Source organism: Coloeus monedula (genome assembly GCF_965178545.1).
Source record: "Coloeus monedula genome assembly, chromosome: 17".
NCBI lineage: Eukaryota > Metazoa > Chordata > Aves > Passeriformes > Corvidae > Coloeus > Coloeus monedula.
This window is the reverse complement of record NC_138797.1, coordinates 16,071,810-16,094,878: the sequence shown is the minus strand read 5'-3', so window position 1 is coordinate 16,094,878 and position 23,069 is coordinate 16,071,810. Positions and strand designations below refer to the sequence as shown.

Genomic DNA, 23,069 nt, shown 5'->3' with positions numbered 1-23,069 from the left:
TTTTGAAAGCTTTATACCAACCCCAGCAATTTATTCCAGAGTTCAAATCTGGCTGCCTTGGCATCCTTTATGGAACTAATGCAAATCAGATGTTAATATTTCCAAAAGGAGCTCTAGCGTTCAAGGGGAATGGATGGGTATTTGGTCACATTGGCTTCACTGGACAACATGAAAGGAGATCAATGTGTGATCATGATTTGCAATCATTTTTTTGACTGATGTGGGCAATGTCTTTAGAGTTGTTTCAGAGAAGGACATTTTCACAAACCCACACTGGACCTCCCCCAGACTTTTAGAAACAGGTGGCTTGTTTCAGCCAAGTTCATGCCATGCAGAAGCTCTTTTGTTTGTGTTGACTGTGAAGATATTCCTTTAAACTCTCAGTAAATTCTTTCAGACCCCACCTCAGATGCTTTGATCATGTGTGTTAGCATGTCCTCCACTGCCTGGTAATACATGGACTTCTGGGGAAATGTGATTTTCTAGTCTGACAGTCTCCTGATTGCCCTGGGTTCTTCCAGTGATACCTTCCATAGAGTAAATGCAGTTCTGCCCTATCAGCTTAGGGGAGGTGGGTAAAGCAGCAGCTTCTAGATGGTTCTTCTCTGTTCTATAAACATGGTCCTTTTGCTTTAGATAGCCACTGTTTGCAACATTGTACTTGGGACTCACATTTCCAGGCGGACTTGAATCATACATCAGCTGACCTTCATCATCAGTGTCAGCATCTATATATTTGTGTATACCAGCATCATGGAAGTTGAAAGCTATGGCTGCCTGTGGCTCCGGTGACTTTGGGGGGGTTCTTGCACTCGCAGTTGTGTAGATCGAGGTTTCTGGGCTCATGAGAGACCTGTCAGAGAATAAGGAAGTATCTGTGGCAGCAGCAGCAGCTCCCTGGCTCTTGAGAGGGTCTGGATATGTTCTCAGTACATTTGATGCTGGTACTAATGTGCTGGTGTCCTCTTCCATGAAGTTAACTTTCAGAGATCTTAGTTTTAAAGGGTTACTGGCCTTTATGGAGCTTTTGGGACTTTCAATGAAAAAAGCAGAACGGTGGCTGCTTTCGGAGCTTGGGTTCATTTCCACGTACCTGGCACTGCTCCCCTCTGGCCTGCTCTGCTCCTGAATGACGTTAATGCCGCCCTTGCAGGGCAGGGCAGTGAGCGGGCTGTGCGAGAACCGCCCGGAGTCAGGGAACTCGGCTGCGCAGCTTATGAAGCTGTCGATGCTGGACATGCTCCTCATGTCAATGATCCCATCAGTGCGAGTTGCCAGCAGGGGCACCATAGGGCCAGGAAGGGTTTCCATTTCTAGCTCTTCCTTTTGCTTTCCCAATTGACTCGACTCTTTAGTGTTAAGGTTTGGCTGGGACTGAGTCTTTGCCATTTTGTTGTACATGTCCTCAAGCTGTTGGACATTCAGGTGCTGGGGACTTGAAGATGACCTGGCTTTTTCTGGGGACCCTTGTTCCTTAGTTTCAAAAGATTTACTAGAACTAGTTTCAGAGAGTGTTCTCTTGGTCCATTTCCATTTGCTTGGAGATAAATGATTGTCCTGAACTTTATCCTTTTTGGCTATGCTTTCTCCATTCTTTTCAACCACAATGTCCATCAGTTCTATGCTACGGGCAAACGCATCCTTCATGTTCATGGAAACAATACTGCCATTCCTTTTTGCTCTTTCAAGAGCTTCCCTGCGCTTAATGGCTTTCTCCTGCCTCTTCTGCTCTTTGTAAAACTCGGAGAAGTTATTGACAATAATTGGGATGGGAAGAGCTATCACCAGCACACCAGCAATGCAGCACAGTCCTCCTACTATTTTACCCAAAAGAGTTTTGGGGTAAATGTCTCCATAGCCTACTGTTGTCATGGTGATTGTTGCCCACCAGAAAGAAGCTGGGATGCTCTTGAATTTTGTATCATCCTCATCTTTTTCTGCAAAAAACACTAAACTGGAGAAGATCATAATGCCCATAGCCAAAAACAAGATGAGTAATCCAAGTTCATTGTAACTCCTCCTCAATGTAAATCCCAAGGACTGTAAACCTGTTGAGTGCCGGGCGAGCTTTAGAATCCGGAGTATCCTCATAATCCGAAATATTTGGACCACTCTTCGTACATTTTGGAACTGAAGTACACTTTTATTGGATTCTGTGAGGAAGATAGTAACATAGTAGGGTAAGATAGCCAGCAAATCTATAGCATTCAGTGGGCCTTTGAAAAACTTCCATTTCTTAGGCGAGGAGAGGAACCGCAGGAGGTATTCCATTGTAAACCATGCAATGCACACCGCTTCCACATGGGCGAGCTGGGGGTTATCTGTGGTCTGCCCAAATTCATCCACGCCTTGTAGTTCAGGAAGTGTATTAAGGGACAAGGCAATTGTAGATAGTACAATAAACATGATGGAAATGATTGCCAAAATCTGGAAAGGAAAGAGAAACAGTGAGTTAATCTCGGAATACACTACACTGTCTTTCGCTGCTGTTAACACATGGCTGTATTTTCACTCACATGTTGCAAGACCCATTTTGCTCAGTACACAGAAGTTGGATAATCAATGCATCCTGAGCTGAGTTTATTTTGGAAGCTGCTTTAGTTATGGGAGATGCCTAAAGGAGATAAAGCATCTACTTCAACTCCTGTGCTTTCATCTCCCTGCAGTCAAGGAACACATAAGAACAGCTAGGATGCCAGGAGGGCTGTGAAGCAGTTCACAGCAGGAGCTTTTGATTAACTACTAATTAGGTGCCCAACAAGGCCCATCTGGACAACAGGCTCTGAAATTTAAGCACGAAGGAATGCAATTGTGAATACATGATTTGATCATAGCGATGCTCTCCATTTAATGAATGGTTACTGCTGTAGTTTGGGGTGCTGATGGCTAATTACAGGGATGTGTGTACAATTCTACTACATAAGCATACAAATAATTCACTCTTGTTCAGTGACTCAACTCTAATTTGAAACTTGATGGTTGTGAAAAACATGAAAACTTCACCAAGCTTTCTAAGCCATTTTGAGTTTTCCGGAGGAGAGAGCAAGCGTCTGAGCAAACCAAATTGGACAACACTGAGACAGCCAAGGCAGGGCAGGCCCAGCCACTGGAGACCTCACACATTGTGAGAAACCAGCTGAAGAGTGCAATGAGAGGAGGAAACAGTGCTCTGCAGTGAGCAGCCTCTCTAAACCCCAAGTAAATCTGATCAGAGTCTGGGCAACCAACTCTGCAGTGTGCAGTGCTGCATTAGTGTTTGCAGCTTTCCAATGGCATAGGCAGGCTGTCCTTTTGTGCCTGTTTTATATAGACATTAATGCTGTATGTTCCAGTTTTCTCTAATTACATCTCCTTGTAAAGCCATTGTAGGGAGGTTTTGGAGCTGACCAAAAATTTGAACACTATTTTTTTCTACTAGTGAATTATTTTTCTAGTTTATTAATTGGTGGGATTATATCTAGTTTCTTAGGTAACTGCCAAAATGCAATAATGATTTCAAAACACACACACACGTGACTAACATTTAGTCTTCACTTCAGTGTAAGCCAGTCTCTCACATTCACTTTTCTCCTGCTTGATAGAAAAGCAGCCTGAAAGTGATTGCAATGTATGTGCCTGACAACCAGATACACAACATTATGCAATGAATTATAAAATGTATGACAAAAGTTCTGCATCCCAAATTGCAAATCTGATGCACTCCTTCCTTGACAATATAATTAGAATTTAGGTTTCCTCACAGTGACCTTTCTCAGCCAGCTTTACACCACTAGAATATCCAGTTACCACCTGAGGCACTGGAGAAAGAAATTCTTGATGGATTTATTTTCAGCCAAACGCAGCACTGACATCCCAACAGTCAGGAAATACCAGACTTCTGAACATTTATCCCCAAACAGACAGTTGATGCAGTGGAACAACTCTTGTAGGAGAAACATGCAAGTCCAACACTGTGGTCTTCTCAAGAAGGAGCTCACCTCCATAGCTGAAAGGCAAGGCTGGAAGCTTCGCTTGAATTAAGTTCATATAGTAAACTTAGGCTATGGTTTTAGGAGAAAAGCCCATATACCTTAAACCTCCCCAAATGTAAGGCAAGAGTTTCAATTTTTCAAAGTCTGATTTCAACAAGTGTTTTAAAATCCACTTGCTGTTAAGAAAATCCCTTCCAAATCAATTTTATAACATATACATATATAAAACATACATATATATATGTTTACCTTTTAACTCACTAAAATGCACTGTGTAAGTGTGATTTCCGCATGACACTGCAGAACTAGTAATTTAATCTGAAGAATGAGATTTTACTAGAAACAGAAATGAACTCCACCAAACACTGTTTTCATTGTGTAAATTGGATTAAGTGGAAGTGGTGCTTGGTGTAAATAGCCTCCTATGCAATGCTCTAGCACAGGAATTTTAGAATAGCCTCACTTGCAGTTACTAAATTGTTGTTCCAAGGAAAAATGCTGTGAAGACTCCTTTTCCTTTTTAAACAGGCTGAGTAAAAGGTTTGTTATTTGCTCTGCCGTGCACCCTCCCATGAACCTTCTGCCTCCTTGCTATCTTCTTCCCTAAGTTTGCTGCTGAAATACAAACAATCCCGTAAGAACTTGTGCAATGGGGGTTTGCCTCATTGAGAGGCTTCTCAGGTCAATGAGCCAAAGAAGCTCTGGGAAAAACCTGAGTGATGCAAAACTGTAGGAAGAACCATGGGATGAAGAGGAGCAGAGAGGGACACGGGGAAAAGGCTTGAATCTTCAAACTCAAGAGAATAAAATATAAGTCAAGTGCCTCATGGTGAAGTGTGGGGAAATTTGGATGTTAATTACTTCTGCGTGGTAGCTTGTTTCAAAAGACTATCTCCGGGAGACCAGGCACTATCCCTGAGAAGCAGAGAGCCTGATTTGCTTTCCTAGAAGGCTCTTTTGGTGGTTTTGCTGTCATTTCTTTGCTTACAACCCACCATTTCTGAAGGTGTTTGTGATGTTTGCAATGGTAATTTCAATTAGTTTTGCTTGGCTTTATCTCTGCCCACTATACACAGAAGGGCTTATTTGTAGGCTTAGATGTATGTACCTGTTGGGTTTTATCTCCTTCACTTTCAGTGTGAATATTAACACTCCATCTTTATTCAGTGAATGGCATCCAGCAGCAGTAATTGGTGTCAAACCTTCTGTTTCCTTTGATATACCTTCCTGCTTTGAAGATCAAGGCAACGCCAGATGAATATAAATAAATAAACTGGGAGATCTAAGGGTAAGATTTGATTTTGGCTTAGGAGATTTAGCCATGAAGCTAAGCAATAAACAGAGACAGACATTTATCATTTCTCCCACAAGTTGCAGCAAGATGTCACTTGTGTTCCCAAGATACAGATTTTCCCCCTTACTCGTCTACTGCAACCATATCTTTGGGAATCTTCTCAGGCTAAGAAAAACTTCTAAATGTGAGTTGTTTGTCCTCAGGTATTCAAGGCACTTTTTAACTGCAAAGTACATAAAACTGAGATGGAATGTCTCCAGCTGGGTTTAGAAGATCCTTCTCCTTCTGCAAGAGATACCTTGTCCTGGTAGCGTCCACCATCCACTAAAAGCCACCCAAGGAGCAGTTGTGCACAGAAAACTGGATCCAGCTGCTGCTGTCAGGCATTAGCACTGTTCAGTTGCACAGGGCTCTGTCCCAAAGTATTTACAGTCTGGGATTTCAGATTATAGAAATCACCATCTGTCTCTCTAATAAGGTTTCCCATCTTGGCTGTACTGAACCTCTCGCTTGGCAGCTCTTGTATTTTCCACTGTCAGTAATGAGAGACAGAAAGCTGAAGGGAAGACGTTTACACTCCCAGGGAGGCCTCTAGGGAAGCTCTGCATCACAGACAGCCTTTTCATTCCATTCCTTTCCTCCTCCCTTTACTCTTCCAGGTTCACTTCTCTTTAAAAAAAAAGCCAATGGGACCAATTTGGACTTGAGCAGAAACAATCCCTCTGCAGTGCATGAGGTTCCAGCTCTTACAAAACTGGAAATCCTTTTTCCAGTCACTGGAAAAAAGCACCTACAGTCCCTGTTCCAGAGCACCGACCCCAAATCTCGCTGCTTCTCCAGCTTCTCACAGCTGCATGAAATGGAAGGAAGCATGGGAGAGAGCTTCCTCCTGTGGCACTAATCTCCATGATTCCTTAAAAGGTGTGAAACATGGCCTTGTGCTCTTGAGAACTTTGGATGGGCAATCAAAGAGCTGAGGTTGAACAGGCTCAGGGACAGAAATGTCCCTAGAGCTCAGACTTGGACTGGCAGAAGGAACAGGGAAGGGAAAGTTCAGCATCAGAGGCCTATTAGATTTTGTGAGTGCTGCTGAAATGTCCATGTTCCCGCTTGTAGAGCAAGCTGCAGGTCTGGCTGCTGGCCTATCTGGCATATGTGGGCTGGTTATTGGGATCAGGGAAGGCACCTCCAGCATCCCTGCATGAACATCCAGAGCTTCTGGCTTGGATGCCCATGTTTGTGTAGGTCCTATAAAATGCCTAAATAAAACTGGAGAAGCTTGCAGCCTAAAATTCGGAAGCATAGGAAAACATCTGGAGTCATAAATAGCTAAAATGAGTGACGTGAGGACACATTTGTGACACAGGCAGGAGTCCCTGTATTGTGGAGCCACAGCTATGACAACTGTTCTCCACTGTTCTCACGTTGGCTCCATGGGAGCTGAAGACAGGAGCCCTGACAGACCAGGTCGTACTGGGCAGGCATCCTCAGCAGAGCAGCGCAGACACTCCTTCAGCTGCTCGTAAAGCTGACAGTGTTTAAGACTGGTTTTTCCCTGCACAACTTTCAGACCAACTTGCAGACAGCTTGCACGAGAGAAGCTCTGCAGTCCCCTTCCTCCTTCCTTCTGTATTTACTCTTGCATTTCACCTGTAGCAATACATCACAAAGTGTGAAAATCCCCTCAGGTGCTTTACGAGGTTACTTGCAGAATGTAGTGGAAGGGCTCCGAATGATGGCCCTGGCTTGTGGCACAAGTCTCAGTATGTATGGGCAGGATTTCAGGAAAAAACTTCTCCACTAAATCAGCTGTTTCACAAAGATTTTTGTAGAGTGAATCTCTGGATTGCTGCTATGGTTCCTTTGTGGAAGCTAATAACCCAAGGATAGGCAGGGCAGGGTTTTGGATGAATTTAAAGCAGTTGCCTCGAAGTGATTAGAATGATTGTACATACATGCTGGTTATTACACATGCAAATGAGACAAGCAAGCTGATTTTGGGAGCAAGTGTAGCCAGTTTGTGCAACTGCTGTTTCCTGAGGCAAGATGGATGTGCCATGCTTGCCAGCCTTTAATCACTACCTCCTCCAAAATCCCCCCAAAAGTAGGCAGCCCACCTCTGCCTGGCACCTTTCAGGAAATACCACCTGCCCAGGGCCTGATCCTGCTTGCTGGGTGAGACTGGCCCCAGAGATTCATCCTTTGTGATGGCAAGGTCTATGCTCATCCCTGGGGGAAGAGGGCTCCTGCCTGCTCAGAAGTTTCTCATCTCTCTCTTCGGCAGCAGCAGTTTGTGAGTTCACCCCACAGTGGCACAGAGAGGGGTGAATTTTATGTAGCAGGGACTAACCCAGCATTGCGGTTTGGTGATACTTACTGCTTGGTTATTTTCTTTACACTGCTAAAGACCCTAACTGAGATAAAGGCATGAGACAGGAGATTTTCAAGGCCATTAAAATTTATGAGAACTGGCTGTCCCAATCCCATAGATGGCTCTAAAATCTCAGGGTAAGCATCCGAGATCTCTCTGCTCGTGGCAACATGCCCTATACTTTTTCTGTCTTCATACTCAGTAATGAAGCTGATATAGCAAGGAGAAGGGGTGGTGTGTGGGAGAGAGTAGGAGGGTGTTTGAATATAGATTTGATATTCTTGGAAATACGATGAGGAAATTGTTATGTAATCAAGAAGTTCAATAATGGTTTTGTCTAATGCGCTTTTTTAGCTCCATCAAGGCCTGCAGAATAAATCTGGCATCAGGACCAGGTTTCATTCATATGCTCCATTTACTAAGGGTTTTTTCCTGCAGCCCCTCTGCTTTCCCAAGCTACAGTACACTTTGAGTCAGACTGTCCAGCTCCATCCTGCCACGCCTATGCCAGCCTCTGTCTCCCCAGGCTCTGAGAAACAGAGAGCACAGTGTATTTTGAGCGATATCCCACGTGCTGCACAGTGCAGAAACAGATGGAGAGTTCCTTAATCTCCTCCCCACTTGATTCTGCACAGGAATAACATCTCCTGCTCACAGCAGCTATACATGTCTGTGGTATTTATTGACAGGGGCTTGTTTTAGGAAACATCTCTTCACTAAAAAATGCCTATTTATTCATAAACTGAAAGAATTTGCAGAACACAGTCACTTCTGATGTCAAGATTATGACCACTGGGCTTGCAGGATGTTTTTTCTAGAATATGGTGAGGCCATAATGAAAGGCAACGCTTCTTGCATCATGGCAAGTTGAGGCCAAAGTGGGGGATATGGCTGCAAGGGAAGTACAGAGAACCTTTAATCCGCTTTTTTTTACGTGGAAGGATGTTAAGATGTAACGTAAGACCTTGAATCTCCAAAACCCTTAAGTCCCACTGATTCCTGTGGAGCATAAACCTCTGCTTCTCCCTGACCTGGCACTTTACATGTCACTTCTGGGTGCTGCCCCAACGGAGTCCTTGGGAACCCTCTGCTCCAGGAACTCTGTGCTCTGGAGAGGCCCCTGCACGCACCAGCTCACCGCCCTGTGGTGCCCGCACAGTCTGTAAGAAGGCAAACTCCTACACTCCTCTGCAAGCACTACTGCACAGGATAACATTAATAGAAACAAAATCAAGATAAAGCCACTTATATTTTGCTTTGGAAACATGAGAGATCTTAATTTTGACATTTGCCTGGAAAAGCCAAGTTTGAATAATGGTTAATTATTTGATTTCAATTATAGCTGTAGTAAGTTTATCTGTTAAGAAAGTCTATTTAGTTTAAAAGAGGATACAATACTTCTGCTGATTCTATGTCAATGCTTCATTTGCCTACGGGCACCCAGAGAGCTGCAGCTACAACTGCTGCTGACTAAGCTATAGTGGGCAGAAAGTCGCCTTCGGGCATAGCTGGCTGTAAACTCTTTAATACTCTTAAGAACATGTTTAGTTGTCAGAGAGCTATCAAACCCCATTAAATGATAAATGGTGTCAGTCTTCTTTCAGAGCAAAGCCCAGATGCAAATGGTGTGCTGGAGAAGAAAATGATAGATGAATGAAAATACTGAAAAGGCAAACTTGAAAGACATACACTGCCTTTAGACATCAGTGCAGTGACAGTTCTCAGGAGAGGATGAGAGGGAAGCATCTGTCCTATTTCTGCTGCTGCTAGTATGGGGGAAATCAAAAAAGAAAACAAATGAATGGCACATGGAAGCTGAAGTTTCCCATTTTTCTCCTGGCCTTGCCTCGTGCCTGGGATGATGCAATCCCAGCAAGCAGCACTACTGGGAGACACCCAGCTCTGACAGCCCTGGACAGACCCAAACCACCTGTGTGTCCTCCCTGCACATCCACACAGACAAACCTTGCTTCCATCCTCGAGCCTGAGCTGGGATCTCCCCAGAGAGTGCCGTTACCATCAACCCCCTTTTTCACCCTCTTGCTGACTCTCCTGTCTTCATCTTGCTTACACATTCCCACACTTTGTGCCATGCAAAATTCTACTCTTGAGCACAGAGGTTGGGATGGCAGTGTGGTATTGCTCAGCCTGGCCTTTCCGTGTAAGACAACTAAAGACACAGACCCGGACGGTGACTCTCCCACGCACAGAACATCCCACCTGCTCTGCGTCTCCGCACAGCAGCTGTTCCTGGGGCCAGGCTCCAGACCCCTGCCCAGCCAAAACCTTTCCCCCTAGAGTGGGGCTCCCCTCTCGGCTGCATCTCCCATTCCCACCATCTGTCTTGCATTCAAGCAGACAGAGGTTTGGACTCAGAAAAAGCAAAAAAAAATAAAGCAAAAAAAAAAAGACTGCCTTCCACCTCAGCGCTGGTGAGTGCTTGGGAACAGCTCTTCAAGATGCCTACGGGATTTTACCCTGCACGAGGGAGAGACGATGCTCGTGATCGACTCCCACCATGCAAAGCAGTCTGCTCAGCCTCAGACACTATTTATAGGGGATGCTGAGCTCAAAGTGTTGGTGTTTGCAGGAGTAGTTGTGGGAGGTTTTTTTTTTAATGGTTAAATTCAATCAGGAATGTGCCAAGATAGCATGAAATCAACTAAATGTAATTAAGCAAAAACTATTAACTTGATTGCTAAACCAGTCTTCTTCTCATGAATATGCATGAGAATAATTGATATTAATTCTTTTCAAATCTGAGGCACATTAGTCCTGCATATTATAGTGTAGAATTTTTTGGAAGACTAAATCAGTTCTACTGCTGCTTTCTCACCAAAAGGCATAATTAGTCTTGCTGCAGGGAGATTTACCGAGTCATTGATACCATCCTGAGTTGCCACATAGAGAGGAAGTTAGAACAGAGCTCAAGTGATGTTTTGTCTGCAAAAAAACAATGACCTGTTTAACATTTCTTCCAGAAATGCGTTAGGAAAAGTAGCAAATCCATCTACCAGCATCAGCCACAGTAATGACGTTTTGAAGAGGCAGGGAAGCCTGCAGGAACAGTAAATCCCTACAGACAGAAAGGCAGGGGCAATACCCTCTGCCCATTTAATGTGCCTGATAGCAGCATGGTCCTGTTAGCTGGGTGTCCAGCTGTCCCCAGGCTGTTCCCGAGGGCTGACTTCATCTCCCTGGGGCTGCTGCTGCAGCTCGTGGGGGCTTCTCCATTGGGTTTCAGAGGGCATTTTTTTTTTAACCGATGCCTGGAATAAGGGCATAAAATTTAGGCTGAGACATTTCTGCTGCCTCATAAGCTCTCCTTGGGGTGCGGCCTCTGACCAGGGTTTGCCTGGACACTCTCAGCCTGATGTAAGAGGAGCTTTGGTGGCATCTCTTGCACTGATGGGAAAACCTCGGGCTCACAAGGGATTACAGCTGTTAATTGTTTATTCATTGCAAGTACCCTGCAAAGAAATTGAATACTAACATTCTTCTTTTTTTTAAAAGATACTTATGAAGCTCCTGCAGGTGGTGGGAAACAGACTTGCAGGATCACTCCAAGCACTCAGTTCTTAGTTCTTTATTCTGCTAAAACCTTTTGCTTCCCTGTCAGCTTCTCGGCTCTCCATCATGCTGTCTCCATCTCCGTCCTCCTGTCTGGCAGGCAGACCTTGTGTCAGACAGAGGACTTTGATGCAGGGACACATCCACACATGAATCCACCTTCCCAAGCCAGGGTTCCCAAGGCTTTTCTCTACAGAGCATGGAACCCTTGCTGACAGCTTTGGCACAAAGTGAATGAAGGGTTTTAATCTCAAGCACAGATGGTTCTTCCCTTTATAAGCACTAAACACTGGATTAGATGTCACATATTTAATAAATAGCAACAACTGTATATAAACTGTTTACAAAAGCAGCTAAAAGCTAATCCTTGGCCTCTAATCATTCATATTAGCATGGGGCCATAGCAAGTGGTAAGTAGAGCCAGTGGACAGCAAATCTGTGTGAACATAAAAGAAAAGGCAGCTCTACATCAGCAGTTCAGTAAGAGAGTTTGATCTTGCCTCACTATGAAAGTTTTGATGTATTCCAGCTATAAATACAGAGGATGAAACAGAACTGTGAAGGTTCTTTGTTGGGTGCCTTTTCTTTTTCATTCTTTTTTTCTCTTTTTCTGTTTGTTTGTTTATTGTTGTGTTGGTTTTGAGGTTTTTTTAAACTCAATTTGAGCTCAGAAAATGCTCGAATTTGAAGTGATCGCTGGCAGTCTGTGAATATTCACTCCATGCTTGCTAACTTCTGGACATGGCCACGAAAACAAACCTTTCCAAAGCAGAAAGGATAAACACCTGCTTGGACAGCCCTTGGCTTTCCCATAGCCTTGCCAGCCCTCACCACAGCCTTTCCTAGGTCCCTGCATCCCAGCGTGCTCCCAAGAGGCACCACACAGCCTGGGCAGCAGCAGCACCTGCCTCACGCAGAGCAGCCCCCTCCTGCTCTCATTCCCCTGAAAAGTGCATTTACAGAAGAAAAAGAAACACAAAACCCCACTGGCCATTTCGATAGGGAGCAGAGCTGGGGTTTGTTTTGTTTCTTGGTGGGGGTCTGCTGTTTGATTTTTAGTGGTTGGCTTACTGATATTTTGCACTTACCCCTAATAAAAGTCACCTGAAATTGTTTGGAAAATGAAGGTGTGCTGCCTTCCAGTGAAGGTTTATTGAAGAGAGGCGAGGGGAAGAGAAAGGTTTCCTGTAAATGGCAGCTGAACAGTGCCAGGTGGTACATCCTATTTTAATCCAAGTGGAGAATAGTGAAGAGCAGCACTGAAGATTAAGGGAAATGATACACTGCACTGTGTTTCAGTGCATTTTTCAGTTACCTTTTTTTTTTTAAATTTGGGGTTTCTGTGTTAATATAGGATGGTGCCACACTATACACTGGGTGGCAGAAATTAATCTTGTCATGAATGTACTTCTCTGAAGGGCTGAGCCTTCCTGAGCCCTTAATTTGAGCTGATTGGACTGTCTCATTATCATAGCAGCAGATTTTGGAATAGCAAAGTTGAACCTTACTTGAACTTGTTGGCTACATTAGCACTGTTTTTCTTTCTCACCCCCACCTCCATCCATGAATAATAATACCCAGTACCCCCTTTTTAAAAATCCTACCAACTGTCCTAGTAACTGTTGGCCAAACAAACACACACTAACATGGCATGCTGGGGGAGAAGCACATTAAAGAGCCTGAGTTTTGTTTGGCCAGGACAGAAGCTGTCATTCCAGGGAAACGTGCAGTTTTGATGTCCTGGGAAACTTGGGATCTTCTGTCAGGCACATGGTCCTGCTACCTCACACATCGAGCACACCGTGAGTGAAACAGCTTTGGGGTTTGCAAAATACACACGGCGTGTGGCCTGGGGCCAGGTCACTTCTGGTTTGTGTTTCTGGTCTGAAATGTCATTGCAGTTCAGCTGGACACTCCTCGCCTGGACTCATTTTCCTCTCAGAGCAGGGCTCTGCCTGACTCATCCTGCTGTGGTTCCAGGTCACTGCAGGGAAGCAGCTCAAGCATGGTCTGGATGTTTCAATTCAGGCTCTGCTTGGCCAGCAGAAAATACCCCGTTCCCTTGAACACCCCCAGGCTGGGACACGTCCTTGTCCCAGTCACTGCAGAGCTGTCCCATCCACCTGCAGGAGCTGTGGGCACAGAGGCCGTGACCCGGGGGAGACCCTGCCCTGCAGCCCAAGGTCAGGCTCAGCCTCCCCGCATTCCTCCAGCCGCTGCGTAAAGCTCTGTCTCCCATCACGCTGCATTATCCCAAATGAGCTCTGGCAGATGCTTCAGCTCTCTGCTCTGCCATCAAGGCAAACTGGTGAGACCCACCTTCCCGAGGGCAGCTTAACCCTTCCCACGGATGCCTGCTCGCCCACAGGGGGCCCAGACATGAACTGGGTCCGGAACACGGCAGGGGAATGGCTCTCGCTGCTGCGAAGTGCTGATTGCTGAGCTGGGGGAGTCACCTCGCAGCCTCCCTGCTGGAAGCAGCGCTCCCAGGGGCTCCTGATGTTCCACACGTCTGCAGAAACAGGCACCTATTTCTCTGCTGCCATTTGGCCTCATCCTGAGTGCAGCATAAAATGGCAAAATCCCCAACAGAGCAGGATTTGCAAAAGATCCCAGCACCATTGTAGGCATTAAAACATGGCTTTTCAATGCATGCAGTATCCAGCACCTCTCACTGATAGCACTTGTGACAGTCACCTGGTGCCACTTGCTGGACCTGGCCTGATGGGAAGCTGCTCAGCAGGTTTAGAAGTGAGACACAGGGTGAGCCCAGCACAGGGAGAAACCTACTGCTGAGTGGAGAAAACAAGTCCAGTCTAAACTGAGAGTTGCTTAAAGAAGGCAAAATAATAAGGGAAAAACCACTCACCATGCCAGGGAAATAAGTTTATAAGAATTACCAAGAGATCTAGGAATAACCTTTCAATGGTTGCAATCTGGCACAGATGTGAATGAGCATCCCTGGCAGCTGAGGGCTCTCTCTCCATGTGTTACATGGAATGAGCTGGCAATCCCCAAGGCGGTCCCAAACGGCCAGACTCATCAGAGCAGCTAATATTGGCTAATTGTTCTTCTTTATTTCTTGGAAAGAAAAAAGAGTCCTAAGGGCAGTGACACTGGAGTCATGTGTCCCAACTAACCTGCTGCAGGTTGTGTCAATCTGCTCTCTCCTGCATCCCCTCCATGGGGCACAAAGCATGTCTGTTCCCGTGGCCACTCTCCCCTGGGAAAGCAAGAGGAAGGAAAAAATGTGCTGCTCTCTATTTATGATTGCCCTGCCTTTCCCACAGCCGGGCTGAAGGCTCTGATTTTTTTCACTCTCTCTCATTTCTCTGGCAATTGATTGCTCACTGCCAGAGGGTATTATTGGCTTCAAAAGCTTCATTTTCTAGCTCCTGAGCTGCTCATCTTCTCCTGGCTCATTGCTGTTAGTGGAGGTCAGATCCAAGTCCCAGAGTCATTAGGCTGTTTCGGATTTGACCTTGAGAGCTTCTTTTGCTCACCCCGTCACATGAAACAATCCTTTGATCATTGTAGGCATATACTTAAAAAAAAATAAATCCAGCGGGCAGAGATTATTTAATCATATCAGTGGTGAGTGGAAATAAGCTGGAACCAAAACTTTCCCAGCCAGGTATAAAGAATACCAGTGCCTGGGGGCACCCCTGCTCAGTGTGGTGCTGGGGACTGTGGCACACACCAAAAACTTGCTTGAGTTCTGTAACTGAGCAGCAATTGTGCTCTGGCCCCAACTTTTCCTGTGCTTAAATTCAAGGGTTACAAGATGCAGTTGTGTAATTTACATAAAAATTACAGCCTGTTCATGAAGTATTTCCACCTGGAATGAAAATTCCTAAACTGTAACTTCCAGCAGTCACCACTGAAAGCACAAGACAAAAAAAAGATGGGAGCAGTGAACCCTGAACTCCTGTGCCATGCTGTCCAACCTCATCTGGCCTGGCTGGGGAACCACAGAAAAGATGGTGGTAAAAATGCAGTGGTAAAAATGCCTTACAGAAGATATTTGTCTGAACTAAAAGATGCTTATGTACTGTTCCCTGCAGTACTCTAGAGAATTAGCTTGTTTTACAGGGTCTCATGAGATTCAAATCTTTGACATGAGGTTTCTGCTATCCTCTGGGCAAAAACATCTCTATCAGACTATTGAGCAGTCAGTGAATTTGTTTAGGAAGTGGTTCCTTAGATTGGCATTACCAGGAGCAGACACTTTTCCTGGGCAGGCGGCAGGCTGGGCACAGGCCGTCCTTTCCTGGGGTGAATAAGCCAGACAAGGAGCTGCTACTCCAGCAGCTAAGCTTGACTGGCTTTGGACAAGTTGGATGTCAAATCAGACAAACTGGGCCATTCTGGCTGACACCCTGCTCTTGGAGATGTGAAGAGGTACTTGGCTGTATTAAAGCTGCCACATGTTAGAGGTGACACTGTTGGAAAACAAATAAAAACCCCACAAATGCTTTGTCAGCAGGGCAGGAGGGGGAGGGATGGGTCCTGTTTAAAGATGTCTTAATCAAATCCAGCCCCTTCTACACCACTAGGTTTTGCTCCAAAATCCAGTTAAACCATGAAGCTACTAAAGATCCCAATTAGCAAACGGAGAGATAATGAAGATACAAAGGAAGAAAATTAGTGGCAAAGCCATGCTCCTGGATTGTTTCAGTACTCCATGGGAGAGCACTGAGTTCCTGACAATTTACCTTTCAAATCTCTCAAATAAAACAACTCTTGAAAATTGCCAAAATATTATTAACACAAACAGCAACAAACAGCAGGGTGGCTGTGTCAAAGTGACAGCAAAGGCTGCTCTTCCCAGCTGCCAAGAGCAGCGACTGAGGGCCAGGCCGGGCGGGTTGGGCTCCGTGTGCAGGGGGGGCAGGATGTGGGACCCCCTCCCTGTGCACTGCACCCCCACGAGTGGGAGATCGTCAGTCCTGCTCCTTGCACTGGGCCTGCTCCTGCTGCAGCCTGAGCCAAACTAGCTTAAACAGAGGATTTTCAAAGATTGGAATTTGGGATGTAATGGGTCTCCTCTTAGTGCCACCTTCTGCAAAACCTCCTCTCTCTGCACCAAAAAATAATTCCCAAAGAAATGAGCTTGAAACTAGTGTGGGACCATGCTCAGTCCCTGTGAAAGGCAGCCTGGAAGAAGGGGTCTGGAGAGCATTTTACAGGCCTTGCCTTTCTCTTCCAAGACTTTTCCCTCCACGTTTGGATGCTCAGCAGAATCCCACTTGGATCTTGTATCCCCTTCTAAACCTGCTGTTTGCAGAAAAAAATTGCAGCCAATTTCTTTTTAAGTGAAGATGGTGGAAGAAGTAAAAGAAATGGGAAATTTGGAGGGAATTGGACAGTTTCTCAAGGAAAAATGTGTTATTGTTAAAAAAAAATTATTTTGAAGAAAAAAGTATCACCAAGTCTCTCTGTTTGCAGTGCAGTGGCTGTGATACCTAAAGATTTTTTATACATTTTTCATACACTTGTAGCCTTGTAGATTTTTAATCTACCATTGTATGGTTTCTAGTACTTTTCCTGCCTTTTTCTCACAATAAGATAACCCTTACTAACACTTTCTTGAAGATCTGTTTAGTCTTATTCTTAAGAAGAGAATTTTTGATAGGGACATCTTGTTTTCCACCAGAACTTAAGAGACATAACAAGAAATGGGGCAAAGAAACCCCTGGACCAACTGCAAAGGGCTGACCCAAGGGTGGGTTACTGGGGCAACTGGTCTCCTATTGGATTTACCTGCTAGATATACTAATTAATTAACCTTATAAAAATTGTAGAAATCCTTTATCACACATGCACAGAGCCATATTTGTGCACCCGAAAGCTTTCATTAAAGAGTTACTTTTTCTATTAGCACTCTTAATACCATTTGCAAAGTTTTGTGGTTTTATTCCAGGCAACAGCTGCTGCTTTGAAATCAGGCTCTGGCAGATGTTATTTTGGGGTATTTAAGCCAGACTCTTGCTGTCACCATCTCAACGTTCTTGGCTTTGTTACTGTTTCTCTGTTTTATTATTCTGAAGAAAATAACTCTGTTAGCGTTCTTTTTCTGGCAAGGAAGGGCTGCACCAGCACCAAGTGGATTGACTCCAGGTGGTGGTGGCTCAATGTGTGAGTCCCTTCCTCCTGCTGCAGGCAGGTGCAGTGTCCCTGGGATTTCCCTCCTGTGGCACAGGGGTTTTATACCTCTTGTGCTCCCTCATGGAGCTCCTGAGCTGAGCTGCAGTCTTGTGGCCAAATACTGCCAAAGGCTGCCCTGCGTGGGTGCGATGCTGGGCCCAGTGCAAGGGTTGCACACGAGCGTGCACATCCCAGCTGGCCGTGGTCCACCCTGTCCCCACCTTCACAAGGGTCTGTGGCACAAGACCTGGGCTTCACAGAAAGACCCCAGTCCTTGTTATACAGCGGAAGTTGAACTCCTCCATCAGGGGCACGGCGTGCACTGGGTCACTCTGCCCCGTCCCTGGCTCCGCACGCGTGGGGCCCTCCTGCGCTGCCTGCACAGGCCAGGAACCAACCTGGCTTCAACAAACTGTGCTGAACTCACCTGGTAACAGCCTGGCAGGGAGCCAGGCTGATCTCCTCCCATTGCCTTCAAGGGTTTATTAGCTGCCTGCTGTTCCAGTAAAGGTTGGTGCTGTTACAGTCTCTTGCCTCTGAGCGGTCCTTAACTGTTCCCTGAAAACCCCCTACCCAATAGGTACCCAGGTAACATCCCAGCCAAGGCTTCAATGCCTATATTTAAAAGGGTGACCCTAGTGAGGGAAGCATTTTGGAGGGACAATCTGAAACAGTAATTTGAAACAGTTTAAACATATTTTTAAGTAATCCTGTAAAATACTGTGATGCCAAGCAAAAGCTTTGGGTTAAATTATACCCCCACAAAAATCCCAGCGTGCACAGGCAGCTGCTGGAGCTGTGGTCGCAGCAGCCCCGGCGGGTGACACCGCAGCAGTGCAATCAAACCCCGGGAAGGCTGTGCTCTGAGCGGCGGGGCTGCCCCGGCTTCCCTGGGCACCCCCTGCTCCGGAGCTGTGCCCCCACACGGGGCACGAGCCCGAACCACGTTTTCACAGGAAACGGCTTTGGAAGCATGTCTGCTTGCTGGGGGAGCTTTCTGGGCTGCTTCTTTTCCCAGTTCAGGATGCTCCAAAAAATAAACACAGAAACTGCTCTGCACAATGTTTCTTGAGACAAAGCCACTGCTCTGCTGTGTTGCTTGCGACAGTGCCACCATAAAATATATGCTCCTTGTGCTCTCTGACATTCCCAGCTTGAGGCTTAAAAGTTGACTTATTCCCCCTTTCTCAGCCCTCTCTCCTGTGGAGCCAGGAGTATAAAAACACTAAGCCTCGTTGCTAATGACCTAAGCAAATGATTTAATCAATGATGTAAAAGGAGTGATGAGACTGTAGAATGGAAAAAATGCTGGATAGGCAGTAAGACTAATGGGGTAATGTGTAAATTTTCTAACAGATGGGACATGGCAGAGTTGACATGTATATTAAAAGGGACATAAAAACATAGACAAAACAATAGCCCGGGTTGGCCATAGCTTGATTTATGCAGTGGAAACATTTTTTCCTCTGAAGGCAAAGGCAACAAACATAGAAGGCTATGCTTGGTAATAAAGTCACAGTATCGTGACTGGAGATGCAAATGCCTGTATCCAAACACAGCTGGCTCTGCAGCTCTGGGGTGAGGCTGTCTCATGCAACAACCTTGCCAGGGCTCTGCAAGATAAACCAGCATCGCTGAACCCCACAAGGAAAGGGGAACCAGATACCCTGAGACATCTCGGTGGGGCACCTCGGCGTGGCATTGGGAGCAGCAGCCCTGGCTTGCAGGAGCCGGAGCGCAGGGCTCGTGCTGGCCACTCCCTGCAGGGCAGCTCCGAAAGCAAATTCAGCTGCCCTGCAAAGCGAAATCCCTCCGTGCAGAGGGTAACCCCAACTCCCACCTCTGGCTGTAACATCTGTGTGCAGACAAGCTCCCAGGTCACACCATCGGCGATGCCGACGGGCACGGTGCTACTGAGGCTGGGATGAGACATCTGCTCCCCCCCAGGCTGGGCACTGCTCAGCAAGAGAGCCAAGTGACAGCTCCTCGGGCCCCCAAACATGATGGGAGCACTGCGCGCTCCCAAAAAACACCAGCTGCTCAAGGTGAGGTCAGGAACGCTGGGGAGGAGAGGACTCAGGGACAGGAGCAAGGTTTACTATGGGATGGCTAATGAGGCAAGTCTGTATTTTTGCCTGCCTGCTCCTACAGGAGAACCCCTTGGAAATTCCTGGTGGTGAAATGCAGAAAACCGTAAAGCAAAAACCCTGAGTCATCTGTCTCAAACTGTCATAGCAGCTTCCCCTGTCAATCCACATGACCCACTCAATTCTCATCCATTTTCTCCATTTTGGGGGAGTTGTGAAAAATAACTACAACCATTCCAACTGATTGCTTATAACATATGCTCAATCTGCAGTAATTTGGCCGAATTCTCCTAAGGCTGTACCACGTCTTAGGCTTTATATAATCCAGACAATAGCACCAGACACAGTCAGGGGACTTGGTCTGCCCTCAGTGCTGCTGTGCCCTGGGCAGACAGGCCACAGCTCAGTGCTCTGAAGCAACTCAGACAGGGGAAAAAATAATATAAAATAAGAACGTAGTTACTAATGTCATTTTCCATTGAGATAGTCCATGAAATCAATCTATCTTGCTAAATCTACAAGTTCCAAACTGTATACATAAGGTATATTAAAGGATTTGAAAAGATTAAGACTAGCTCCTATGCGTCTGTGTGTGTATAAGCACCGATTGTTTTATCTGTGAATTAACTGCCGCTGGAGAAAAGGCAAAGATAAGAAAAGCAGCCTTGTTGGGAGCAGCATCAGTGGGAATATTTGCTCAGAGCTGAGCTCTGCCTCTGCTCCTCGGGGGATGTAGAAGAGTCCCGGAGGGGTGCTGCCCTCCAGAGCCAGGGCAGCCCGAGAGATCGGTGCGGCCGCAGAGCAGCGGGCACCGGCCCGTGCGCTCGGGGCTCTGCTCCCAGCCCAGCCACACGATGCCCCCGGATAACCAAGGTGCTCCCGACAGCTCTGCCAACTGCCTCCTCCTCTAAAAAAAAGCACAGATCACCTCTGTGTTAAAAAAATACGGTATTGATTAAATACAGCGTGAAAATGCCGCAGTGACTGGAGCCAGTGGGAAGAAGCTCCTTGCTCAGAGCGGGAGCGGATCCCAGCGTGGCCTTGCCAGGCAAAAATTCCTTATGGAGCACTTGGGACAGCCTGAGAGAGCGCTCAGGACTGGGTGCTTTTCAAACTCCCTCTTGTTTGTGGTGCAGCTCGCTCCTCCCTGTGCCCCGACAGCCACCAGGGTTTGTGGCTGTTCCCCGTTAGTGACCAAGGCTCAGCCCGGCTCCGAGGGACCCGGCAGGGCTCTGGCTCTCGTAGGCAGCGCCCAAGACTCCTGTCTGCTGCTCACAAGACGCGCTGATGAACTGCCCGTTCACGGGACACAGCCCTGCTCTCGCCTTGGGACCTGCTGCCTCCCGGAATTCCCAAAAGAAGGCCGGGGGGATAAACCAGCATTGCTGCTGCCGGCTGACCTCAGGTTCACCTGGCCCAACGCACCCGGACTTTAGTCCCAGGATTATGTCAGGGGAAGCGCTTGCAAGGAAAGATGTTCCACGGGACAGCAGATACTGACTGTCGCCGTCAGTGGCAAACCCCAGCCCCCTGGCACAATGGAACATGTGCTGTTCCAAAGGCTCACCTGGGCTGGCTCCTGCAAACCTGCAGAAGGCAGGATTCCTTTCCCCAGCATTCACTGAGTGCGTAACTGCGGGTTATAAAAAGCATCCTCTGAAAAGCTTTTCCTACTGGGTAAAGGCCCATTACGAGGACTTCCTGGCTTAGGCAGCTGTATATAGCAGCAGTAATCCTATTATGCTTATCCTAAACTGTCCTCCACCGAGCAGTGAAATGAACTTTACAGAACACTAGAAGCCTAATTAAGCCTCCAAGCCTGCTGTGAGCGGCTCAATTCTGCCTCTGTGCAGCCGCAGGGTCACGTTATCATAGAAAACACAAACACCTGTGCCACACACCCCCCCAAAGGCTGGTCCCTGTCTTCAGTCAGCTGGTTCAAATAAAGGCAATCAAGTTCTTTGTAGGAAGAGCTGTCCTACTAATTCTTCATCACTGAGAGCCCAAATCCATGCCCACATAGCTACGACAATAATTCTGTGCTCGCAAGTAGTTGCGCTAAGGCTGAAGACTGCTCACACACTTCTGTATTTTTATTGCACAGCTGTGAGGATAAAGAAGCCTGGTACTGCTCGGCGAGGCCCTTAGCCTGGCCTTTCTGGAGAGGGTGTGTAAAGAAGCAATATTACATCTACAGCCAGTGAAAGACAGCTGGGGTGCAGCAGCCCTGGTGCCTGAACAGCTGCCTCAGGCTGTGCCACGGGTGTCAAGGCAGATTTGAATGGCCTAGCTGCTTCATTCCAGCTGCATGAGGTTGGATCATAACATCCATGTTTCTCCCAAACACCTTTTCACACATGACAGTCTTTGAATTGCTCCAGAAAAAGCTGAATATCAAGGAGCTTTCCTGGGCAGCAACCAAAGGGATGACCAAGGGGAGACAAGCTGCAGCTGGAAAAGGCTAAATGGGTGATTATCCTAAAATCTTAACATTGCTAACTAATGTCATTGCTTTGAAAACCCCAACGCAACTCTCAATCCTGCACACAGCACGTCTCCCCTGCTATGGCACTCCGTGTGATGCATGCCCAGGCCTGGACAGGACCAGACCCGACCTGAGGATGTCACAGCACATTTGCAGCACAGCAAGAGGCGCTGGCATCACCCTGTGCATGGCCAGCATGGCTTAACTGCTAACCACCACTAAACACGGATTTCTGTGACTTTTTCAGAGCTTCCTTGTGCCTTTTCCTAATGGAGGGCACCTCTGACATTTAGCTCTAGAAATTAATATCTTCAAACACTTGCTTTTTTGGTGTAACAGACTGAGACAGGCTAAATATTTGTGCTCTTGTCTTGCCTGGCTGGTAACCCAGATACTATTAGTGAAGCACAACTGGGTCATGGGAATTAATATTAGGATCTGCGTTAGCTGCTTTATTTACAGCACTGTAGCTGTCAAAAGTTGTGGTACCTTAAAAGAAACATGGTTTATTCATGCTGACACTAGCAGTGGAATAGCTGGATGAAGGCTGGCTGGCTACTCAGGACCAGGCTGGGCCTGTGGCAAGCACAGACCCAAGCTGGGCAAATGCCCTGGGAACAGTCTGGACAGTGTGGGGTGAGGCCACAGCTTGTCCCAGTTCACATGGGCCAGCAAAAGCATTGGCTGGCAACACAGCCTAACAATATCCACTGGTTTTCTATACTGGGCCGAACCAGAGTAAGAGTTTCTGAAAGAACACAGGATGGAAGGACCCTTAGGTTATGGTTAAGTTATAAAAAGTCTGATCACTGTTTCAATATAATTAAGGAATCAATTAACTTTCCAGCTCAGTAATTATGGAAGCTTCAGCCCCATGAAGTAGTGCCACATCATGTAGGTCCCTGTGGGTCTGACAGCGGTCAGTATGTGGGAATAGCCTGTGGATCCCATTTGGGGCAGAGGGCAGTGCTCAGAGGGGTGTGAGTGCAGTCAGACTGGCAAGAACCTGAGCACACAGAGTCTGAGGAGAACACCATTATTACTGTTTTCAGCCAAAGACCAGAAGATGGAGTGAAGGGTGGGGTCCATGACACCTCTCTCCACAATGCTGCAGCCAGGAGCTCTCCAATGTGCAGGTGCTCAG

The 23,069-nt window shown here is 46.6% G+C and overlaps 1 protein-coding gene across 1 annotated transcript in view; it reads right to left on the bottom strand.

Moving 5' to 3' along the window:
- Positions 1 to 405: 405 nt before the first annotated feature.
- Positions 406 to 23,069, bottom strand: part of KCNB1 (potassium voltage-gated channel subfamily B member 1) — a gene marked incomplete at both ends in the record, with an annotated part of 105,087 nt that continues 82,423 nt past the window's right edge. Inside the window, one exon of the mRNA XM_082292719.1 lies at positions 406 to 2,427. Within this exon, the coding sequence (XP_082148845.1) occupies positions 406 to 2,427 (2,022 nt within the window). The remainder of the gene's footprint in view (positions 2,428 to 23,069) is intronic.